The sequence below is a fragment of the Nelumbo nucifera genome, chromosome 7 (genome assembly GCF_055504915.1).
Source record: "Nelumbo nucifera cultivar China Antique chromosome 7, China Antique-T2T, whole genome shotgun sequence".
NCBI classification, from domain to species: domain Eukaryota; kingdom Viridiplantae; phylum Streptophyta; class Magnoliopsida; order Proteales; family Nelumbonaceae; genus Nelumbo; species Nelumbo nucifera.
In genome coordinates, this window is record NC_142655.1 from 17,894,495 (window position 1) to 17,921,174 (window position 26,680).

The 26,680-nt window shown below is 36.2% G+C and overlaps 1 protein-coding gene across 2 annotated transcripts; it reads left to right on the plus strand.

The window, feature by feature from the left end:
- The first annotated feature begins 846 nt into the window (after positions 1 to 846).
- On the plus strand, positions 847 to 6,482 carry LOC104607866 (transcription factor MYBC1-like). 2 transcript variants are annotated; one of them, XM_010273624.3, is made up of 2 exons: positions 847 to 2,197; positions 5,990 to 6,482. In XM_010273624.3, exon 1 carries the CDS (start codon positions 1,322 to 1,324, stop codon positions 2,189 to 2,191), a length of 870 nt encoding a protein of 289 aa, XP_010271926.1. In that variant the 5' UTR covers positions 847 to 1,321; the 3' UTR covers positions 2,192 to 2,197; positions 5,990 to 6,482. The 2 variants fall into 2 exon arrangements, with proteins under 2 accessions (XP_010271926.1, XP_010271925.1); XM_010273623.3 differs by lacking the exon at positions 5,990 to 6,482 and adding an exon at positions 2,652 to 3,215 and having other exon boundaries at positions 848 to 2,197.
- The last annotated feature ends 20,198 nt before the right edge of the window (positions 6,483 to 26,680 follow it).

The window sequence follows — 26,680 nt, forward strand, 5'->3', positions numbered from 1 at the left end:
TGATTTGATTATTAAATGATTCTATAAAACAGACCCAGAACCAAATCAATTATTAATCTGGATAATTGAGTCTAACCTGATTATACCTTACATTTATAAATTACCTACTTGAAACTTTACTAATGATAATATAACCTCCATAAAAAAAATATCTTATATATGAAATCAACTTTAGTGCTCACAAGATGATGCTCACACCGTTTGCATGGGGAAATATTTTCATACTTGTACGTACTTTTCATGGGAAGATATTTCCAATGCAGATGTAAACACAGTCTTGTCTTGTGAGAATTAAAGCCCATTTCCTTATATACTGCCTATGAAATTATTAACTATATAAAAATCATCCATCTTGAGTCAAAACCAATTTGAAACAATAAAAAAAAAAACTAATCCCAATCCAATTATTAAACCATAAAACTAGAACCAACATAAATGATTTGATTGGTTTGGTTGCATCAGATGGACCTGACCTATTGACAGCTCTGGAGGAGTTGAATTATATATCAAAATAGCCGGACCGGGCCCATTTTCATCCTTAATCTTAAGGTTACTTGTAGAATCATACCCGACCCGAGCATAAACCATACCCGTATATACTTAATCAGATACCCAAATGGGCAAATGATATGCTTTGGTATAATTCCATTTTTACTCCCTCTAAACCCGAAAGTCATCCCCTCTTTTGGCATTTTCTGAGCCTTACAATACGGTTCATTCATACTTCCTAAAGAAAACGTACAAACCAACGCCATTCCATCTCATCTTCTAGGGGTGGAAAAAGTTTATTCCCTTGTGAAGTGTAATAAATGCATGACCAGAGTCCAGAGAATCAACTGAAAGCCTCACTTTGGTTGTTCCAGGGAGAAGATAACCCAAACTCCCATAAAAAACCAAAACAAAGTGAATTAACTTTGTCTTTAACTTTGTAATATGATTCCCTCAACCCCACTCCCATGTCCGATGTCTGTATTTCCAACCACCATATCGCTCTTCCCCTAAAACCCGGAAAAGAAAAAACCAAGAAAAATAATTAAAATCTAATGCAGGGAATCAGCAACAGTACCAATAGTAACTGTTGAAAAGAAAGTAATACAAGATCCACCTCGAACATCTCTCCCTCCCTTCTCATACCTCTCGACCCCCCTCTCCTAGTCTTCTTCCCCATGTTTCTAAACAGAAATTGAACGATACCCAGATAAGAAAAACGCAGAATCAGAGAGACCCAGAAGAGCAATACCCAGAAATTCCAATTTCCAAATTCCAACGGGTTGTGTTGGTTTCCATCTATTTATGTTTAATTTGTAGAGCGTAGGAAATAATGAGGGAGGAGGACTCAAACTGGTTTTCCAGATGGGAGGAAGAGCTTCCATCTCCAGAGGAGTTGATGCCTCTTTCGCAGACCCTTATAACCCCTGATCTTGCCCTGGCTTTCGATATCCGAAACCCTAACCCATCTTCGCAACCTCCCCCGCCACCACCACCTCCTCCTTCTCAACCTCACTCGGCCGAGTTTGACTCGGGCGAGTTGGGTTCCGGTGCCGCCGGCGATGAACCGGCTCGGACCCTCAAACGTCCTCGCCTTGTGTGGACTCCTCAGCTCCATAAGCGATTTGTGGACGCTGTGGCGCATCTCGGGATCAAGAACGCCGTGCCGAAGACGATAATGCAGCTGATGAGTGTTGATGGGTTGACTCGGGAGAACGTCGCCAGTCATCTCCAGAAGTACCGGCTTTACCTGAAAAGGATGCAGGGGCTTTCCGGCGGTGGCGGTGGCGGTGGCGGAGCGGCGGCGTTATCGGCCACTGATCCTGCCACGGATCATTTGTTTGCCAGCGCACCGGTTCCGCCTCACTTCTTGCATCATGGACGGCCGGCGTCTGATCACTTTTTGCCGTTTGTGCCGGTGACTTTACAACATCACCATCATCAACAGATGGCGGCAGCTGCAGTTGCCGCGGCGCATCAACAGCAGCAGCAGCAGCAGTTCCATCATAGGCAAATTGGACATTTTGGGTCGCCACCGGGTGGTCAATTCGAGCATGGGTTTCTGACACGGCAACCGCAGCCGATGCACAGGATGGGGGCACCAGTTCCGGGTCAACCACCGGCTTATGTAGAGGATTTGGAGTCGGCAACCGGAGGAGGAGGAAGAAAGGTTCTAACTTTGTTCCCAACCGGGGATGATTGAGTTTTGGTAATTGTTGCCTCTCTTTACTTTATGTCCTGTTTCCTCTACATTCAGTGTTTAGGTTCATGGAATTTGTATTGGGAGGGATTTAGAGGTTGGAGCCGAATTGGGTTCAGCTGGATTCAGGGCCTTTGTTATTGTTGTTGTTGTTGTTGGTACTGTTGGTGATAGTGTTAGGTGTCAGGTGCCATGGAAGTCAAATTTCCCTCTCCAGATCCTAGAATTGATTGTATTTTCTTTTGTTGGTTTCCAACTAGATCCAATTCTGGATGCTCTCGAGTGATCACTGTTGGTGACTAGTGCGAACCCAGCTGTTGTTTGTAGTTTTAGAATTTCATACAATGTAATTAAATTGTTGGTACTGGTCCTGCTTCTACTCATCTCTACGGTCACTGATATTAGCCATGATGTTGCACTGGCCATGGGCGGTGGTTGACATTAATAATGGTGCTATTTTCAGGTTGGTGGGTTCCTTAAGGATTGGTTGATTTGGTAATTGAGCTGACTCTTAGGTGTCTCTACTGTTGCATGGTATTGGTACTTGTAGTGGTGTCTCTGGTATTGGTCTTTTTTGATGATGGTGCTGGTGCTGGTACTGGTAGTAGTCATGGCGAGGACAATTTTCCAAGTATTTGAGCTTGTTGGTAGGCAGAGATGGTGGACGGTGTACTCTATATCTTATAGAGACATCAAACATCAAAAAGAGGGTGTTATCCCTGTTCAAAACATTTGTTACCTAGCTTATGGGACATTCCCAGGTAGCTTTTCTGTGTGGGTTCATTTTCCATCTTTTTTCTTAATTTGTTATCTGTAGAGGGGAGAGGTTTGAACCATCCAGTTGTGTCTTCATGCTGTAAATTCTGGGGTTTGATGTGAGTTGGAGTTCCCAATATTAAGGGGAGCTTGTCACTTGTCAGAAACTCTGATGTTATTAGAACATTAAATGTATTTCAATGCTCCAAGAATGCCAAAATGTATTGACTTATCTGAACCTGATATTATTCAAAATTCTCTTTGTAGCTCTTGTATAATTGTGCATATCTGAACCTGAAGTACAAATGAGGTCACCACAAATTTCCTTTTCCTTAAAAGATGTGTGACTCTGAAACTCAGACAAATAGTTACTTATTTGGTCCTGGTTGAATCATAATTTTATTGGAATATAATTTTTGAGGTAAGAAAAATGGCTGGATTGCCTGTTGCAAGCTTCCCTTTTTTGCTGCTTTTTTGGATAAGTAGCTGTAATCTGTAATGGCAACAACAATAGCATAAGTGGTAAACTATTTAGAAAAGCTATAGAAAAATCTTTAATTGCCTAAACTCATAACCTTACAGAAAATAAAATAAGGTCTTAGCTAAGAGAGAAACTTTTGCATTGTCATAACAATTAGCAGGTCTTTTATTCAAACTTCATAAATCTAATCATGCATGGATGTAAAATGGCCTTTTACCATATTAATTAACACTTTTAAGGATCTCTTTATACTATCAACACTGTTGGCATTGCATCTCTTCCACAGATCACAATTACAGAGTGAGGTGGTTTTATCTCACACAACCTCATCCTAGAAGAACATTATGATGTTCTTTTGCAATGTTTATTGAACTTCAAAATACTATGACATGACCCAGTACATTTCAATCAACTCTAGTAAGTGCTGCTACTTTTTTTTTTTTTGATAAGTAGAAGTTCTGTGCTACATTTTCCATGTAAATTAGCAATGAATTAGGGCATTGATTTCATCCCCAGTCCCTTTGCAAAGAAGAATCTTTTACTATTGTCATTTTCCCTTTGATCAGTTTATTGGGTGCCAAAATAGCATTCTCATGAGTTCATTCAGCTAGATGTCCACTTTCCCCCATTTTTTTAGATAGTGTCTACTTCCTGGGTCCTGTTTATTGCTTCTCCTTACCTAAAGAAATTTGGCACTGTTTCTTCTATAGCTATGGCTAATGCATACAAAACTTTGAGAAAAGGCATGTAATCTCATCATTTATCCTGAAAAGTTTTTCCCATTGAATTATCCATAGAGAGAATATCTTATGGTCAGTTCCTTTTAGAAAGTCTTTATATGGTTCCATAAGCTGTTTCCACAGCCTTGTTGAAGGTACTAAGATTTGTATCATATTCCTGGTTTGCACCACCTTAAATGGAGGCTGTTATCCTCCTCCAAAGACTCTAATCTCCCTACTAAATCTCCTACAATATTTTCCTAATTACACCTAATTTGGGAGAACTTCCAAGATTTTCTCAATTCCGAGAAATTGAACAATGGCCTAATCCATCTTTTAATTGTTCTTTGTTTCTACTGCAACCACAGTGAAACTGAGGCATGGTCAATAGTGAGAAAGAAAATTTGGGAGTGAGTCTCAGAAGTTGTCTTGGGTAAAAGTAGCTTTACCAGATTTAGGTATATTGTTCTTAAAAAATGCTTCAAGTTTCTTTTATATGATTTTGGGAGTTATTTTAGCCTTTTTCTTTTGGGAAAAAAAAGTAGAATGACAGAACGGAATTCATGTAGCCAACCCAGGATAAGGCTTAGTTAAATTGGGTTTAGTTGGGTATGTTAGCCTTTTTCTGTCCTCCAATGGAAATTTGAAAAACTTAAATAATAAGGAAAGAAGAATGAATTAAATAAAGATCACTTAGATTTCTATGGTTGCCAAGTTGGACATGAATCCTGTGATCATTGCTTGGGGATATGAAAATTGTCTAATTGATTCACATCATGGAACCTTTCTATTCTCATAATTAAAGCAATTAACGGGTCCACATGAGATAATGGAAGGAGAATACCTCCTGGAGTTGTAATTTTGGAGAAACTTCACTTTTGTTACTTCAGGAATCATCATATATTGTCAGGTATCTTGCAAAATCTTTGTCATATTGGCTATGCATTTGCTTTGTTATCCCAAAAGAGCTAGTTAAGAGGCTGCACCTGGCAAGAACATGTGAGATGTATGTCAATAAAAAGTCATATCTGCTTGTACAACCAGACAACACTTTCTGTCTGAAACAATCAACTTTCAACAGAGATTCCAATATGTTGTTATGGCAGTTAATAAGATGGTCGAATGGATCAACTTTATCAAAAGTGAGATTTTTTAGTTCCTGATGGTTAATGGTTAGCCTGATCCAATGTGATTTCTGGTCGACAGAGAAGATATCCAATTGCCTTGCTTGATCAAGTTTTAAAATATATTTTCCACCGTATATTGATCTCATTAGAGTTTAAACCCAAAAACTTTATGAATCTTCCAGAAAGAGCAATTTTATGGGCATTTAGTCTCAAGTTTCTGTAGTCTTGTCTTTAACCTCTGATTCAGTCAGTGTTATATGGACATGGACACAGGAATCAGAATGTAACACATGTTCAAGAGTCTGATTTGGCAAGATGAGAAAACACGGACTTGCAGTCACACCTATAGAACATGATATACAATTGAAATAGTTCTTTTTTTTTATTCTATTTTCTAACATTATATATTTGTGCATTTACCAAAGATTGTGTAGCTTAACTTGGCTAAATTTATTTTTGATGCTCCTAGCATCCTTTAGGTGTGTTTTACAGATTTTTAGGGATTCTCAAAGAGTTTATGATTAAAAAACAAACAAATAAATAAAGGTTCCCTAGTGCTTTACCCCATAGTTGTATTATTATGATGGAGAGGTGGTGTCTTAAATGTCTGAAAATTGAATAAATCCTCCATGATGTATTATCAAGCAGTGGTTGTATTTGCTTGCTTTCTGAGGCAGTAGGGGAAGAGATTCTTAGAGGCATTGTACTTCATTCTCAGGGTGCCGTTCTAGAGTTTGGAGAGCATCAATAAATGACACTGAAAGTGCTCCAAAAAGGTCAAGGAACCAATTAATCTTCATCTTGACCTCCACTCTCCAATGAATAGTTGCCCTCCAGGCACAAAGAAAAAGCCCCTTTTTTGTTGTCCTACCAATATGGAGTTATGGCTGATATGGTAAGAAAAAATAGCCAGTGCATTAAGGAATGAATTATACTACTACAGGGTTGTTGCGGAAAGCTCTATACTGAAAAGATTAAACTGGGAAAATATATAGTGTGCTCGTCATGGAAGTCGTTTCAACATTGTTCTGCAGGAGCTTTCTTATTCAACTGATTTCAAATAGCTAATGGGACTGTGTTTTTTTTCCTAGACAAAAGTTATATATTCAAGACTGTTGTTGCACTCCTCTTCTAATGGGACAGAACTGACCACTATCTGGTTGCTACCTCCTTTAAAGGATTCAATGCTCTGCAAATCAAGCCCATTTGACTGTGACCAATTAGCAGTTATATTTTACAAACCAGAATTTTAACCATCAAAGATTGACTTCTTTGACACCAGATTCTTATAATTAGCCATTAGGTATTCATGCTCCTAATATAAAATTATTTTGTGATGGAGGTAGAATTTAACCAATTCATTCTGTTGTCGATTTGTCATGGTAAATGTGTGATCCTATCCCCAATATCTGTTCAAACTCAAAGGTCTAGCTCCTCATCCCAAGAAGTTCATGTGCCTATCCTGAGGGGTCCAGGCCGCTACTAAACGATTCTCAAACTGGTTTGAGTCTTCTATTACGCATGATTCAGTCACAAGATGGATTTGTATTGTGGATTTGAATGAATAACAGGATATATGGCAGTATAAGACTTACTCATTTAAAGTTTAGCTCAGAAATTTCCAGACCAAGTAATGCCACATATTTTGGAAAACATTGCCAGCTTCCCGCCTTCGCCCCAAGAGAGAGGGATAAAAAGGGTTCTATCGTCTTATTCTAATATGCATGAACTAAACCGGATTATCAGTCGTGGTGTTTCTCATCTAAGGCTTTCAAAAACAAAGCTATCTCCACCATTCATACCTGTCTCAAATAACCCATTTTCCTCATTTCAAAACAACATTCTTCCCTCATCCAGTTGGGTAATAGTTTTTTTTTTTTCTATTATTTAGTTTAGAAGAGAACTTTGTCATGCATGGATTGGTGTCAAAGATGCCACACATATAGGAATATTTATCCTCGAATGAAGGATGCAGGTGTCCTTCCCAGCAGCCTGGTTATGACAGGATCAGCATTGTACAAAGGCTTGATTTTTTTTTTTCAGGCCAATTCTCAACCTTTAATTGACAAGAATCCATTTCATAGTCAACTGATAAGCGGGTGAACATGCACTGATACCAAATATTTGAGGTTCTTTAGGCCCCATTTGTTTTAAGAAAAACAAAGGGAAATGTTTTAGCTATACCTCGGCACACTTGATGATGAAAACTTTGTTTTTCCTCATTTGCATCAAGATAAAAGTATAAAAGCCTTGCCATAACAAGAGGATAGAAATAATAGTTTAAATATTTCAATATCCAAAGGTTTATATCCATTTCTACATTAAAAAAGAAAAGAAAAGAAAAAAAAAATATAGCCTTGAGAATATTTGTTCTTTAATTGCATAATTTTGGCAATTTTTATGATGCCCGAAGAGTATGATACCAAAAGGGCTGTAGCTAATCAGAATACCCCCATGAATTTGATGAATACCAGCTTATTGGTTACTACTTTTATGATACTGGTTGATTGGCTAATAGTATTTTTTTATGTATCATGTTTGGAATCCTCTAGAAAAATTTTGTTCCTTAATGGATTGAAGAGAAGTCTCCTTTCAGTGGTAGATAATAAAGCCATGTTGCCCATGCTTATAATAATCTTAAATTTCACCCAAATGGTTCTTTTGGTTCTGGAATGAACCGAACTCTTGATCCAGCTCTCATTAATCCCAACTTATTACTCCAAAGAACTAATCCTCTTACAACTTACAAGAATTTAATTTCACTCTAGAACCAAAGGATCATTTACCTGAAATTTAACATTCTTTTAAACATGGGCGATGTGGTTTTGTTATCCACCGTCAAAAGGAGGCTATTCCTCCTTCCACGGAGGAACAAAGTTTTTTTTCTACAAACAAGTCCTTTTAACATTTATTTAGTCAAAAAAATGTTAAAAAGAAGGTGCTTTTGGCAACATACACAAAAGGAGAATCCTTTCTTTCCCCTGATTTTACATAAATTGATGGGCCATATTGGTTCCTAAGCAATTTTCTTCATTTGAGAAAACAATAGAACCAAGGGAAGATTGCTTTTCTACTTTAGTGAGTTAGAACTGCTTTTTACAACCCCTGCTTTAACAAGAGGAGTAAGATCCAAGATATAGGTACCACCATCAAACAAAAGGTGAAAAATAGCCCTAGGAAGGGGGCGAATTTTGATGCATGTATTAAGATGGGACAGTTTGATGAGCCAGCCAAGACAGACTTCCCACTTCCAACAGATACAGTACCTATTCTACAACTGACTAACTGAGCCCACCCCAGATTACCAGGCTTCTTGGGCTAATCTATAAGTGCCAACTCAGAATGATTTGCTCCAATAACATCAAATGCCACAAATCTCATATAAAGCTAAAGCCTAAAGGTTCTCACTATCAATAATTATATGGCTCTTATGCTTTGAAAAGACCCCAACACATGTGATGAAAGATAAGGGGAGGGAGGGGGGGGGGGGGAGAGAGAGAGAGAGAGAAGACATCAGGACATCTTCTGTCAACAAATGGAGAAATCCATTTTATAGAAAAATCAGAGCCTATGATCCACTAGAAATCAAAGCATCATAGGCTGGTAGACATGTTTACTGTTGAAGTGAATAAGCAATTTTGGCCTTTCTTCCTTCCTGTCACAACAACATGGGCAACTTCATGTGCCACAGCCACACTGTGGGTAGCATGTCAGTCCAAGACAAGCACTCCTTGAGTGGGAAAAGTTGCCTAAAAAGTATAAGCCTATAAGCAAGTAACTAGTCAAGAATCTCATAGGCCAGAATACATAGATTAATGGGCCTCTCATGGAAACATCTTAGGGTTTTCTTTTATTTGTGTCAGAGAACAATGTAGGCATGTTTCAGTTGTTTAGAAATAAACCCATCTCCAAAAAAAATTGGACTCGTACTAGGTGGGATCTCCAATAATATCCAAGCAATGGTAAAAAAAAGTGGCCGACATACTATTAAGGAGTAGAAGCATTTAAGCGGAGGGATGCAAAGATAAGGACATCGATATGATTAAGCCACTTAGATTGCGTAGGGATTCCAAACTCTATCTTAGTTAAATCATTCAAAAAGGTTCAAGAGATGAGATGAGCCTGGATCTGCTACCAACAAGATGCTAGCAACACAGCTTCTAATATCATTTATAATCGCATCTCTCAAACATGTTTTGTACTTACATGTTGTGTTGTTGATGGTATTATATCTTTGAGATGACAATCATGTTCGAATTGTACAGTTATTGTCTTATAGATCATGTTGGAAGCTGTGTTGGTAGCGTTTTATTTGCTGCAAGACCAATTATGAGAGAGGAGAGATGATCTTGTTTGTTTGAAATGCATACAAGAAAATGCTGTGACTGTGATTGCATTAGATGTGAACTCTTTATTGAACAGGCTGGAATTATTCTTTTTAGCTTATACCTCATTCAATGCTAATCCATGAAAAGGAAATTAGATTTTCTTTTTGTTGGAAAGGATAAATGGATGATAAAAGCAATAAACTAACACAACATTATGAGTGAGAGAGAGAGAGACCCCGAAGCTTACTCTCCTACATTCGCTTGTCTTCCTAGATTGGAAAAAAAAATCCGAATAAATTTGTTCTGGAAAGATCTTTTGATCTCTTTTCTGTCCCTGGTGATGTACAGTAATGCTTTAGGCTCAATTTGTTTGCGGTGCAAATATCATAATTTCATTTGTTTGTGAGAAATAAAATGATACCACACCATCTTACATAGTTACACACATGTAATGGAATGGAATATGGAGGTGAGAAGCAAAATAATGTGATTCCAATCTTATATGAGAAATTACCAAAAAAAAAATCTTATATGAGAGAAATTAAGATATAGGAGGAAGGTGGTATAAATTTTGCACCAATTTTTGGGATGCAAAATTTACACTGCTAGTGTATAAAAAGTACAAATTTTGTATTAGTATGAAAGCAACTCATAAAACTTAAAAGGGAGTTCATTTCTTTTTCTTAAGACTAGTTTGGTTTAAAGGAAAAAGTAGAGAAAGGTTAAGAAACCTATACAAGGTTTGTAAAGATTTCTTTACCTTTTACATCCTTTCCCTACCTTTTGCTTCAAACCAAACATAGCCTAAATGAAAAATACAAGCATTATTCTAAGCATGCTTATAAAAAAATTCAGCAAAAAAATTAAAAAAAAAAAAGCATCCTTCCAACTTTCCAAGCACTTCCACTAAGGAATACATGATTAGATTGATTGAATGTCAGCCTAAAAGGGGAAGAGTCTTAATACATTGAATTCGCTTCCATTCCTTCCCATAAGTCAAGTGCTCAAGTGATGGATACATAAATCAAAACTGTATGAGTGCTTTAGTGATGGGCATATAATCAACTGTTTAAGTCCTAAAGACATTTTTTTCTTACGTTAACATAACTATTTATTACGTGGCCGTTCTCAGAGAATTACTCTTTCTAAGTGATGTTTGGTATCGTGGTTGTTTCTACTAATGCTACCAAATATGCACTAATTAGGCCTTTTGAGTTTAAATGTCAATTTTCTGATTGGTTGAGAGTTGAGACTGTTTAGAGTTAAAACAATCTTAAGATGCTTCTAGCAGAAACACTAGCCTAGGAGTGTTGGAAGAACATCAAATGACCTTGCTCTTTGGCATTCTATGTCACAGTGTAGAGATATACTTTGGTGCATCACATACTAGCAAAGATGTCATCAAAATACCTATAAACCCTACCTAGAACCATTAGATTTGTATTTAGATGAATCTGTGAGTACTGATAAGCCAATTATTAGAGAACATTTTTTTTAATTTAACCATTGGATGAGAGATCATTATAGTAGGGTAGTGTCACATTGAATATAAACACATCAAGAAGCAATGCCTATATGAAACAAAAATACTGCTCAAAACCCTTGTTCAATGCCTAATCATCACAAATACCAACCAATCAAGTTTTATGTTAAAATGCCTCCATTGATGTTCTGGCATCAATAACATGAATTCTCATTGCCTCTCTAAACTTTTGAGCCTGAAATGGCAATGGTTCCAAACACAACCTTAATGAGTAAATTTTCTGTTTCCCCTACAAAGGTTATTATAACATGTAAAGGAAGTGACCAATCAACCCCACCCCCCACCCTCTCCCGCCTCCTGAATTTTGGTGAATACCAGTTATTCATTTACCACTTCTATGAATGATTGGTTTTAAGGTTTTTCAGCATCTTGGCTGAATATAATCCAACAAATAATGGCCATAAAATGGTAAAAATCAGATTAATGTTAAGAATTGTTAGTGTAAGAACAAGTATTATGCAACGTGTAAGTAAGAGTTCACATCTCCGCCGTGTATTGGAAACATCTTTCTACAATGACATCATGGATTCTGGTATTATCATAAGGAGATGTTCTTAATATACGACGGAAATGTACTGTGGGACGTCATAAGACTGCCCCTTGTGAGGTGATGATGTAAACTCTATAAATAAGTATTAATCATATATAATATATAGTATTTAGATTTAACTTTTATAATCTGAATGATGATAAATGATAAGTCCAAAGAGATGTTGTACAGTAGACCCAATTAGCAGGGATGTGAGTGGTGGGTAGAAGGATACATCATACATCATACACTTATGGGCCCTCTAGCATTCATTACAAGGAGAACCTGCCTTCTGCTGGTTTGAACTTTGAACCCGCACCTCCTCGAAGGAAGGGATGCTGAGTGCAGAGTGACCTGAGCCACTGTGGGTCACTCAGTCTGTGAAAGGTGGTGTCCCATTGCATGTGAGACCAACGTTTCTAAATACCATGCATATGAGATCACATGCATAATAAGAAGACTGTCAGAGACTGAATGCAATTGCACAAGAAGTTCAGTGCAAACAAGTGCGGCAGATATCCTGATTCATCCCGATGAGATAATATCAGATGACGAAGCACCTCTCATTACAGGTTGGTCGAATTGTACTGCGCCAGTCTTGTCAAAGGCGCGCACTCACAATATGCAGACTTACGTACAGAATGACATCTGGGTTGGTTTGGACTCTTTGAAATTGTTAATCAAAATAGATAGAGTGAAAAAAGGTATGGCGTCAAGGTCTACAATCCAGAAACCTCCGGACAGATCAAAAACCAAGAAGAGGAAGATGCAGACAAGAAGAATAATGAGCACCTCTTAATTGACCAACCACTACTGATAGATTAATGCGGGGTGCAGATAAGATTAATACCCATTAATGAATGGCCAACAACCACTCAAAGGAAATGCAACAAGTGGTATAAAGATTTCAATCTTGGTTAGACTGCAGAATTCTTCAGAAGAATAATTTCTGGCGAATCTCAGCACCAGAGTTGTTACTTCGATCAGTTTTCTAAAAAGGGAAGGGTTTTAATAGGTTCTAGGTCCACAAATATTGGATTAATTTGATCACAGTGTGTTCCATGTATTTAACCCTAGTAGGCATCAGGTTCAATTCTGAACCAGGTTTATCAAAGCGAAGAAAGTAATTCCATTTTCTCCTTTTGCTTATAAATGTAATAAAATTTCAATTTTAGTGTTCTTGTAATAAAAATTTGTCAATTAATTTTCATATATGAGAATGGTATTTGATTTTTTGAGGCAAGGTTTTACAAATCGGACCAGACACAAATCATCCGGTCGAATAGATGACCCATTCTGATTTAAAAACAAAATGATCAAAACCGTTGTCCAAATCAATGAATCAACAGTTTGACTTGTCTGACCGATTCTCAGGTCAAGCAGCCCAACCATCTGGTGCGGTCCGATTTTTAAAATCGTGATTTTGAGGGTTAGGGTTGAACCCCTTCAACCATATATTGACCCTGATAACCCATAACCAAATGCATACAGCAGGATCTTGGTATACATGGACCCAGTCTGGACTCGTTCTGTTGACACTCCCTACATGAGTAGTAGCCAGTAGGGCTGATGTCAAACACTGTGTCCAAGGCTCTCATATGCAATAAAAAGAAACAAAAGATCTAAACTAAAATTAATATTAATATCAAAAGGAATGCATTCTTCATGCATGTGGCATACACTATAGAATGTCATGTTTTGTCCCTACAAATAGCCTCTCTCGCATGGAATAGTCCCATTCCTGATAAACTCATTGAAATCACTTTTTCCTTGAATGTGGGACAAGGAATTTCAGAGTTCCTCAAAAGTAGAGAACATGAATACATGATAGACAAAGTGAAGGAGACCATCAAGAAGAAATTTCAAAGTTTGAAATCAATATAAGAAGACCAAAACCACTTTTACAAATAGAAGCTCAATCCGTCTTTAGTTAATCCTTCTTAGCATGATAACCAAGCCTCACATATGTCTTTTGATTTTACCCAAAAGAGGACACTTCTTTTTTTCTTTTTAGCATTTGGATATTGAATCAAAGATTCATTTTAAGATTATTTAGTTTTATTACAATTGGACCTATAATCTATTTAACCCAAATGAAATTGTCATAAAGCTTTTTCTTCTTTAATTTCACTTAATAAAACTCATGCATTGCATAGGTCCCAACTAAGACCAAATCCACTTTTACACATAAAAGTTCATCCATTCTTTAGTTAATCCATTAGGGGTCCTGAAAAAAAAAACATACTTTAGTTAATCCTTCTTAGTATGGTAACCAATTCTCACATGTCTTTTGATTTTACCCAGAAGAGGGCACTTAAAAGGTAATATAATTAAGGTGGCATTTGGATATTGAAACAAAATTTTATATTAAATTTATTTAATTTTTATTAGAGTTGGGCCTACTTAACCAAATAAAAATGTCATAGGACTTCTTCTATTTTAATTTTATTTAATAAGACCTGTGCATCACAAAGGTCCCAACTAATAATTAGAAGACCAAAGCCACTTTTACACATAAAAGCTCATCCATACTTTAGTTAATCCTTCTTGTATAGTATGATAACCAATCCTCACATGTCTTGATTTAAAGTTATATAATTAAAGTGGCATTTGGATATCTGAAAGGGGAATTGATCACATTTCTGAAAAAAGCCCACTTATGTCTGAAATTCTGATCTAACTAATAAGTGATCGAGTTATACTGTTTTGATATTACACATGTCCAAATAGAAAAAAAACCAAACTACTTATTCTGATCAACAATTTCGACATAAAATAGCTCTTACCCCAATTAGATCTTAAAAATAGTATATAGGGAGCTGAGGTATATGCATGGGAAACTTGGATTGAACATGGCTAGAGAGAGATCTAGGGAGATGCTGCAAAGGGATCTATCTAGATGAAAAATTCATACCTTCACACATATACTTATCTCTGCTGTGGTGTATAAAGTTTTACAGCACAAATCCTTCATGGGATGTTTTGTGCATCCACTTTAAATTTGCATCCCAAATTTATTTGATGATAGCTATTTTAGGTGTCGCTTGGAAATCTAAGTATGATACCTCTGTATTGTAAGGCATTGAAATTTCTAAGATTTTAATTAAGAAAATGATGTAAAAGAGTAGAGCCATTTTGCTGAATACTTTTCTTTACCCAATGCTGGGGCAAATAGTAGATCAAGCCCCAACAAATACAGAATAGAGGAGGAAATAATAAATAAATAAATAAACAAATAAATTTGTATGCACTCCCTAATGCTGTGTTTGGTTAAAAGTAGGGAAAGGTAAGGAAGCCTTTACAAATCTTGTATAGGCTTTCTTCCCTTTCCCTTCCTTTCCCTACCTAGCTTTTCCATCAAACCAAACATAACCTAAAAAGTAAAAAACAAAAGAGCTGTTATTTGGAAGCTGGAAAAGAAGGTAAGGGAAATTCCATTAATTGTAGCCTTTCATAGTTTCATGTAACTGTATAAGCATTTTATCTCTCAAAAGGAACAAGGGAGGAATTTGAACACGTTAGGTAGAGCCAAGTTCAACTGTATTGGATGGACAAGAATCGTGCAGTGATAATAGTAGCCATGGATATAGTAGACCCCATCTTCCTCATGATAGAGGAACAGGTTCGGCTTAAACGGGCCCAACTTCAACTTGGCCTGGACCAAGCAAAACTTTTTCACAGCTGGTCTCAGTTGAAATTTAGAGTTCAGAGTCGGGCCTAGTTCTAAAAAGTTTGGCCTGCCCCAACTCAAGATTGAGGCCTTTGGTAGCCTGTCCAAACCCGGTCATATAACTATTAACTACTAAATTTTATTTCCTTGTCCAGTTGTCCTCATCTATATGTTGTACCAGGGAAATACGTGAAAAGTCGGTTCATCTCCGTTAATAAACCAGCCTATAAAACCATAAAGATCACCTTGCTTAATTAGAGTAAAACTTATAAATAGGTTTTGCACAGATATGTGTCATTCATATAATACACTAAATGTGTGTGTGCCTTTAGTATGATCTGTTTCTTATGTTTTCTTCTTTACTTTTCACATCTTAAACCTGAACAACCCGTTGAGCTGGCTAGGCTCGAGTGGTTTGAGAGCTTAGGCTGGGTTAGGCTCGGGCAGGCCAACTAGGGCTTCAGCTTAGACTCGGCTGGGCCTCAGCCTGGGTTGGCTTTAGGCATGATTCAACCTGCTCAAGTTTTACTTCCCCCCAGTAGGCCAGGTTCACCGAATTTCCACTAGGGTGCAATTTGGATGGACTTATGACCTTAGATAGAACATTTATCAAATTTTGAATGGGCCTAGCCTGAGGGTCCAATCGCAGTTCTGTGTAAATGACTAAATTCTTCAAACGAGGTACTCTGCTGCAACTTTGCAACCCCCAATGAAACACGGACAGGCTAGTAATAGAAGTAACATCAAGCTCTGAGTCTCTTCTATTCAATGACAGTAGAGAGTGCTCGTTTAAGCATGGGTTCCCAATAATTGTTTTGAATCTTGGATCAACCTTTTACAACCTGCTTTTCTAAGATTATTTCTATCAATGTTTTAAAAACTAACCCAGAAAACCGACCTTGAAGAGATCAACACTGAGATCACATCTGCTGAGACCATGGTAGCAGCACTCCCTTGTGTGTGTGTGTTTGTCCACTTAAATGATAGTTATTTTCACTAAAAAAATAAAGAAACAAAAACTCATTTCACACGATGTAGATCTATAAAGTGGGGTATTATTTAGAAATAAAACTTGATTTAATCTTTTAAATTAAATAATAAATCTATTTTTACAAAAATCAAATAAAATACTAACCTAAATTATGTCAAACAAAATTTATTAGAATATATAAACAAAAAATATTAGAATACTGGCCCGTATTCAATAGAGGGTCATTCTCTAGTAAAACATAAAAAATTCATCGGATTCTGATTAGGGTGATCATTTCTTTCAAATAGGCCTGGCCTGCCCTGAAATTCTGGGCATAGACCTAGGTTTTTGTATTTAGGCCTAGCCCAATCTTGGACCTACATTAGGCCTACAAATTTCTGTATTGGGCTTGGGCCCAATACTTTAGGCTAGGCAAACACATATATAATATTTTAGGGAAAATTCTAATTAGTACCCTGTACTTTGGGCCTATTTCCACTTTGGTCCTCAAAACTTTAAAATGTGACAATTCAGTACCCGACCTTTCAAAACATGCCAATTTAATACCTACCGTTAACTAGTTGTTAAGTGGCATTTGAAAAAACACAAATACCCTTCGAGTGTCATTTAATTTTCTTTATCAACCATCCAAACATTGACAAAAAAAATGAACAAACCCAAATCCCTACCTCTTCTATTCAAGAATGTTGGGGTCACCAAAATGCCCACTAAGACGTGACCCCAACTTTCTTGAATAGAAAGAGAACAGGATTTGGGATTATTCATTTTTTGTCAATGTTTGGATGGTTAATAAAGAAAATTAGATGACACTCGAAGGGCATTTGTGTTTTTTCAAATGTCACTTAATGAATGGTTAATGGTAGGTACTAAATTGACACGTTTTGAAAGCTTGGGTACCAAATTGTTGTGTTTTAAAGTTCGGGGACCAAAGTGGCACTAAGCCCAAAGTACAAGGTACCAATCAGGAATTTTCCCGAACTTAGGTCAGGGTGAGCTTCATTATTATTTACATACATGAATGAGCTGGTCTAAAGACATGATGTCAATTATAGAAATTGAGATCTTTTTCTAGACCCAAAACCCAATAGACAAACTTAGGTCTCACTTAGTTTACAAGAATAGGGGTTTGGAATCAGAAACGGAATGGGCTATTCGATTCCAACTGTTTGGTTGGGTGGAATCAGAACCCCATTCCCACTCCTACTAGAATGTCATTCCCCCATTTGAGGGAATGGCCATTCCTACCCCTCCCTTGGGAATGAAATCCCATTCCTACTGATTTCAATTGTCATTCTCATTCATGTCTGAACTAAACAGACTATAGGAATAGACCATTATGATTCTGATTGCAAACCAAATGAACCCTTAGTTATAGATCGCAATCAATTTTTCTTTGAACTTCAGCAAGAGACATGGATCTTCTCTTACATAGGCCCTTCAAGATGGTATCAATGCCATACAAAATATTTCAATAATACTTTACTTTTTTGGGGGGTAAAGGCACAAGTATCAAATATAAATCATAGACAAAGCTATTGTGGAATGGAAAAAAAAAACTAAAACAAATAGCATTTTATTGGATAAGTTTTGATTTGCGTAGGCCTGTCAAGTCATACGAGGTGTAATTAAGCTGAAATCAACATCATCTCACCAACCCACTCATAGTTATGTGGAGGCATGGGTTCAAAGTTTAAATTCGCAGATAGACAGGCTCTCTACGGCGATGTTTGGCATTGATGATGATTTCTTAAAAATCAATGTCATGTTAGAGCCACGTTAATATTAAAAGAACCGGTGCTGAAATTTCTATTTGGTTGGTCACTTTTAGTGATTTTCAAGAAATCAGCAAAAAATCAATTCTTGAAATCAGCCTTTTTAGGGATCAACTTTTTTGGTGGCATTGAATAATAATTCTAATGGAAAATGTCACTATAGAATGTCTATATTTGTTTATTTAATCAATCTTTAATTGTAAGGGTTGGAAATGTTACTTCAATTATTACCATCCACCTCATTTAATCCCCTCTCATTAAGTTCTATAATTAAGGTATTAATTATATCTATGTCAATATTTTTAACAATATAAACCTATATATTTTAAAACTGACTCAAAAACAAAACCATTTTTTTCCTAGTGGTGGCTAAGCAATTCAACCATCTGAATCAAATTGATCAACCTATGAAATCAAAGTTAGGTAATAAAATTTTTAAAATAAAAATAAATATAGGCAATTACAAAAAAAAATATGTAGAAAAAAAGACACATATAAGATTTCTTTATTAATCAATTTAAAAAAATAAGTGTAATAAACAATAATTATTTTTATTCATATTGAAAATAAAATACATAATTTAGAACTAATCAAAAATGAAATATATAAATTAATAATAAATAGTTCAACTTTTTGCTTAAATGTTTTAACCTGTAATATCATAAATAAATAATAAAAATTAATAAAATATAAAAGTACAAAAAAATACATATATTTTGCAAAAAAAAAAAACATGCAAGAAAATGTATAATATCATATATCTATTTCTTTGTTTGAGAAAGGGTATAAAAGTCATGAAATAACTTTAATGCCAATTTTAATGGTTACCAAATTGTCAATATTTGTTTATTTAATCCATCTCTAATTATAGGTGTTGAAAACGTAACTTCAACTACTATTTTCCATCTTATTTAATTCCCTCTCTTATTAACTCCTATATTTTTAAGTTGTTTTTCACTAATAAATGTTAATAATTAAATCTATGTCAATATTTTTAACAATATAAAGCAATATATTTTAAAACTTACTCAAAAACAAAATCATTCTTTATCCAAGTGGTGGCTAAGCAATTCAACCGTCCGAACCAAATTGACCAACCTATGAAGTCATAGTTTGGTAATAAAATTTTTAAAATAGAATAAATATAGAAAATTGCAAAAAAAAATGTAGAAAAAAATAGATATCTTTATGATATTTTTATTAATCAAATTTGAAAAAATAAGTGTAATAAACATGAATTATTTTTATTGATAATGAAAATGAAATATATAGTTTACAACTGACCAAAAATGAAATATAAAAAATAATAATAAATAGTTTAACTTTTAGGTTAAATGTGTTAATTTTTAATGCCATAAATAAATAATAAAAATTAATAAAATATAAAAATAAATAAATTTTGCTAAAAAAAATTATTTAGGCACATGTATAATATCATATATTCATCATATTAAACAAAAAGTAAGTGTGGCATATCAAAATTATTTTTACACACAAAAATACAAACAAAATTAAAGAAAAAATTGAATGCATCTATAATTATATATCTACACTGTTAAACAGTTTTGTATGCCCTTAGCTTCAAGAGTTTATTGTAAATGAATAAAAGTGCATATTTGATTCGTGTTCCCTTGGTATGTTTCTGTGTAATACCCTTAAACTGGACACTTAATGAAACTCGTGTTAGTTTAGAATGTTCACAGCCAGTGGATCGGTCTGGGGAGACCCATCCTAACAAGGCTAACACTGTGGTGCCACCAAGTCGGTTGGAGTGGCCTGTCTCGATTGCCAGGGTGAGACCCTAGGCACATACAATGTAGGATTAATTGAATCTATGAACCGGACCAGATTTCCAGTATTGCCCTGAACCTTGGAGATTGATGGGCAAAACTGGAAAGTTACACCCGACCCCAAGACTCGATTATGATACTGCACTAGGTGCCGGATTGGGCTGTCTTTGATGTACTATTCAGTAAGATCCTTAGCGGGGGTCAAAACCTGGGTATGTTGGGACAGTCCGAGAATTCATTTGAGTGGGTGATCATAGTGACAAGATCAACCCCTTTGTTAGACAAAGGTAATGATCGGGGATGCACTCACTGATGGAAACCAAGACTGCCGGCAACCGATTTCAACCGTTGAGATTTGTTTTGCAAAGTATATTTTATATGAGATATAAAAGTATATATATTATGGTTTCTAAAATGTTTACAAGAAGGTTTTAATTCCCGGGATCCATATAAGCAGAAAGTGCAACACTGTTCCTTGCAGCCGAGGGAGAGATCCTCTCTTGTCGGGCAGTGTATGATCATTATGGACTGAGAGGTTAAGTGTAAGACCATTGAGGATAATACCTGATGGGCTAATCTTGCATCTGCCCACAGTCCTTGGGTGTTACAATGTGGCTTGGCCCAGGGACCACTTAGGGTAAGTGTTGGGCCCATAGAGCCCATTTGATGGGTTTTAGGGGTGCACTGTCCATAACAGTGTATTCGGCCAGGCCTTGTAACAAAGGCTGGGCCAAACCCATGTGGCTGATCTGTAGATCAATGCTTGGGTCCCACGCCATACAAGGAAGCCCAACTGGGCAGCAGTTAGGAAGGATAAATGAGCACATAAGCTTAATGGGCCTAAAGCTCATTTCGAACTGGGCTTTTTATTTAGTTAATTATGGGGGGAATTCTAAGATAGATTAGCAGATAGACCCTATCCACTCAAAGAGTCCAGATCTGAATGTGATTCAAATCTAGAAACCCCCTAATGAGATTAGGAGAAAGCTAATCTAAATCTTGGGATAGGATAAGGGTTTATCCTTATCACCTAAAGAGAGGGCTGATCCAAATATGATTTGGATAAGCAGTTCCTAATGTGATTAGGAGTTGATCCTTTAGGTTAACAAAAGTAGGAGGGGGCGGCAGCCTTTAGATGAATGAGATATTCAGATCCTCTTCAGTGCTGAAATCAAGAAGGAAGAATTAAGCATCCCTACAGAATTCTTTCTTGCCGCCCTGTTTGCCAGTTCGATCTCCAGTTGTGGGAGAAGTCAAGATTTGATCTTGACATCAGTTCTTGGAGGAAGAATTGATAAGAAGCTGTGCTCACGTACCATTCTGCTGTTTCTTGCGAAGGATAGAGTTCTTGGAAAATAACACTGCTGATTCTGCTCCATCCTGCACTGTGCCATCTTCAGTGGGAGCAGTCTTTGGATCCTTCCTTGGGCGTGAACACCTTCATTTAGGGATATTATTTCTTCGTATTAGGTATGATTCTCTCCTACTCCTTTTGGTTCAGATCTGGTTCAGTTTATGGTTCAAGAATGATCCTTGAAAATATGATTTTCTAAATAAGGAATGTGATTCTCAGTTGAAGGGAGAGAAAAATTTTTGAAAATCGCCCCCTTATTTCGCAATCTTTGGGCGTCCATGGGATGAATCTCTCATTCCTTCATACACTACTATTAAAAATATGAATAAGATTGTGGAACGCTTTGGCTTTCATTTTCCATATCAGCAATTCAATCGTCCAATTTGAGTGGGTCAAACCAATAAGATGTAAAATATAATGTAACTTTTTTATTTTGACTGTTAGATTAGAATTAAGTTAAAGTCCACTGTATTATATACATTATTATGAGAGGGGAGTGTGAGACTTTGAGAAGGAGGCAGATGGTTAAAGCTGAGAAGTGAGAAAAAATAAGAAGAAAGAGAGAAGGAAGTGCCGCTGAAGGTAGTTGTCACCATGTTCATCGTTCGTTGTTGCAGAATTGTTTTTCCTAAGAAGAAGAAGAAGAAGAACGAACGAACGAATCGTTATTGGTGGCTAACTCCATGTTCAACATCACCGCTGCTACAAAACACCATTTGCCCTCCTCTTAGATCCCAGATCCCAGATCATTTGCTTCATTGGTGTATCTAAGATTTCTCATATAAGATTGGGGTTTAATCTCTCATCTCTTGCATCGATTTTTCGGTTTCTTCATTAGAGTTGCAATTGTTTTGCTACTACAACTTAAAAGAAATCACAAAAATGAGAAAACTCAAAATCAAAATGGAAAAACAAAAAACCCTTACTAATTTTGACCATTAGGAATAACCGAATAAGATTATGAGATATGAAAGTTTCTTTTTTAAATTTTTATTTTCTAATTTCTATTTTAAAATAAATAAAAATTTTGGAATTAGTTTTAAAGCAACCCGAGATCTATTAATCGAGTGAAACATTTTAACAGTTAAAATGTTTGGGTTAGCGGTTCTCTAACCATTTCAATGGTTTTTTGTAAAATAGCAATTCATGGCCAAAGCAAAATTGATGACCTAACTGATTCCCAAGCCAAATGGTTCGATCGTCTAGTCTAGTCCGATTTTTAAAACAGTAATCAAAATACTCATTTTTGAATTTAGTCCTTATTTAATTGTAAGGTTTTAATTGTAAATTGAACTATTATTTTTCACCTCATTCAATTCCCTCTATTTAAGTCTTACATTTTTTTATAAATGAACAAAAGAAAAAAAAAGACACAAAAAATACAACAATACAAAAAGAAGAGTTCAGCCAAACAAATAGGCCTATCAATGATACTTGAAACTTCATAATTCGATCTGATCACATATTTGGATGAGGTGTTTATGTAATCAAATTTGGATTTTGCAATCTACATTTGATTAATAATAAAAAATACATAATTTATGAAAATTCTGAATACATTATTACTATAATTATCATTGTCTAGAATTGCCATGTATAAAACACGTGCACACTTACTATAATTATTACTATAGCACAGTTGATCTATACTATATATAAAGGTGTGAATACAATGTGAAACTATTTTTGGACTAAAATTACCCTCTACTTTTTTTGTTTGAGAAAAAGTATAAAAGTCATTTTATTACAACTTTAATGGCTACTAAAATACTCATAATTATGTATTTAGTCCATCTCTAATGGTAAGGTTAATCCAAATGGTGGCTAAGTAATTAATTCAAATCAAATAGATCAACCTACAAAGTCATAGTTAGGTAATAATTTTTTTTAAATAGAAATAAATAAAGAAACTTACAAAAATGTAAAAAAAAAAATTAAGCATGTTTAGAACTCACCAAAAATGAAATACATAAGTGTAATAAACAAGAATTATTTCTATTGGTAATAAAAATGAAATACATAATTTAGAACTCACCATAAATGAAATTATTTTACTGTTTGAAAAGATCAATAGTTCAAATTTTGGGTCAAACATGTTAACCTTTAATGTCATAAATAAGTAATAAAAGTTAATAAAATATAAAATAAAAAAATGAAAAAATACATAAAGTTTGCAAAAAAAAATATTTAAGGCACATGTATAATACCATATCTGTTATATTAATTAATAAACAAAATGTAAGTATGATATATTATAATTATTTTTACATACAAAAATACAAAAAAAGTTAAAAAATTGAACACATCTATAATTCTATATTTACACTATTATTAAAAACTATGAATTTGTAGAACTTTCTTTTAACTAAAATGCTCATTTTTGAATTTAGTCCCTATTCAATTATGAGTTTTAAATTGTAAATTGAACTACTACTTTTCACCCATTCAATTCCCTCTATTTAAATCTTATTTTTTTTATAAATGAACAAAAAATGATACACAAATAATATTAAATATTATAAAAAGAAGAATTTAGCCAAGCAAATAAGCATATCAATGATATTTGAAACTTCACAACTCGGTTTAATTGTCACATATTTGGATGAGATGTTTATACAATCATATTTGGATTTTCAATCCACATCCGATTAATAATAAAAAACAAAAAAAATATATAAATGCAAAAAATAAAAAATACACAAAGTTAATAAAAAATTGTATTATTATCGTTATTATCATCTAGAATTTTCATGTGCACACTTACTAATTGTATAATGATACCAAATAACAAAATTTACCTATTTATGAAAAACTATTGATTTTAAAATTAACTGATTTTTTAAAATTGGTAAGGAAGAATCAACATTGATGCCAAACATCATCTATATTGTACCAGTGATCTCTCTATGTACACCTTGTAAACTAATCCTACTAACCTATTAACTAGTTTAGTTATGACACCTTGCCTTTGAAAGTACCAAAGCTGCATTATAATATTTAGGCTCTGTTTGTCTGTGATACAAACGCCGAGTCGAGGTATTTATGTACCCTGATTCACATTTGCAAGCATTTGTTTGATACGTAAAAAAATAATGATTATCAAAGCAAAAATGTATTTTCTAGTACTTTTGTACTCTGAGAAAAGAGTATTACTGTACCTATTTTTTTGATACAATTTTGTGTTCTTTTGATAATTAACTTTTTTACCAAAGTTAATGCATTAGAGCATAAAACAGTTGGAGCATTTAATGATGGGCCCACACTTTTGCACCAATTTCAAAAAAACAAGATAAATGCAAAAATGTAAACTGTGTTTTCATTCATAAACCGAAAAATTAATAAATATATAGTGTACATATTTGTGTTTGCATTGCAACCAAATGCAGCCTAAAAAAAAATATCCATAATTGGTTATCACGAGTGGAACTGTAGGCTCTCATTAGTATGACAAGTGGAAATCGAACAATAATACATATTTGATCAGTTTGCAAAAGATATAAAGCAAAGAACTAATTAAAGATAAAGTTGTTGGAACTAAACAATGATAATTAAAAAGAAATGGAACAAAAACAATTGTTGTAGGTTGTTGATGATGTTGTTTTTCTTATTTTATCATTTCTTTTTTCTCGTAAGGCAACTTTCATTAATAGCTCAAATTACAATATTTTTGCTACAACATCAACTAATAAAGACGGACGTGTAGCCAAAGTTTGTGCGCATAATATAGATAAGGCATATCTAGCAATGGTATGAGCAGCCTTCTTCACAAACTAAGGTGTGTAGACAACTAAACATTGGGAGAAACTTGACAAATACACTCTGCAATCTGCAATCAGCAAGAATATTTCTTATAGACAGGGGTGTCAATTGGGCTGGATTTGGTCCAATCCAATCCAGTCCAATATGAATCTATTACAAATGGACTAGATTCAATCTAATCTAATGAATATTTTGGACCGGTCCAACTCAATGTCTAGATCATCTAATCTGTTCAAATTGGTTTCAATTTAGATTCGTTCCAACTCAAACTTGGTCCATTGACACCTATATTCTTATTTTTTATCAATGGACCAGATATTGGCTCAATCCAACCCAACCCAAAATAAATTCATTATGGGTGGACCAAGTCCAATCCAATCCAATAAATACTTTAGACCATTAAGTCTAGATGTAACTGTTTTTGGTCACATACCATTTTTTGTGATGTATAAATTTTTTTGGCTAAGTACCTCGTGTTTGACCTGGTGGTGACGTGCCTTGGTGATGAGCTACTTGGTGGCAAACACCCTGGGGGAGAACTACTTGGTGACGAATTGCCTGGTGATGCTCCCTGGTGGCGAACTGCCTAGGGGCGAACTGCCTGGTGGCGAACTGCCCGGCAGTGCTCCCTGGTGGCGAACTGCCTGGTGGCGAACTGCCTGGTGACGAACTGCCTGATGGCGAACTGCCTGGTGGCGAACTGCCCGGCAGTGCTCCCTGGTGGCAAACTGCCTGGTAGTGCTCCCTGGTGGCGAACTGCCAGGTGGCGAGCTACCTGGTGGCGAACTGCCTGGGGGCGAACTGCCAGATGGCGAACTGCCTGGTGGCGAACTACCTGACGGTGAACTGCCTAATGGCGAACTGCCTGGTGACGAACTGTCTGATGGCGAACTGCCTGGTGACGAACTGCCTGATGGCGAACTGCCTAGTGACGAACTGCCTAGTGACGAACTGCCTGATGGCGAACTCGTCACTTGACTTGCTCCTAGGCGGTCTGCAACTCAGAGGATGGTGGAGCTCCCTGGTGCAGCGCAACCCGACTACCCTCCGCGTGAGGTGATTCTCTCTCCTTTGTCGACGGTGGGAGCTGAGGGACTTGCGGGAACTGAATCAGAGGACCCAGGGGTATTTTCCCGGTGGGGATTCTCCGATGCCTAAGTTAGCATTCTGATTACAGAGGGTTTGGAGAGAAATGAGAGAGCCAGAGAGCGAGGGTTACCATAATTTTTTCCTCTCTTTGGCTTTGGGGGTCGGAGTCCTTATATAGTGGTGCCCTCGCGGGTTAGGTGGGTGAAAAGCTTTCAAATGGTAAGACGTCATATCCTATCAGAACCGGGGTACGGTGATGAACTCCTCGAGGTTGTCAGGCTGGCGCTTGTGCCGGGCGGCCAGGTCGGTGCCCGGGCCAGGTTGTCAGGTCGGCGCCTGTCAGTCGGCGGGTCGGTGTCCGGGCCAGGTTGCCAGGCCGGCGCCTGTGTCTGTTGGTGGGTTGGTGTCCGGGCCAGGTTGCCAGGTCGGCGCCTATGTTAGTTGGCGGGTCGGTGTCCGGGCCAGGTTGCTAGGTCGGCGCCTGTGTCAGTCGGCGGGTCGGTGTCCGGGCCAGGTTGCCAGGCCGACGCCTGTGTCCGGGTCAGGTTGTCAGGTCGGCGCCTATGTCCGGGCCAGGTTGCTAG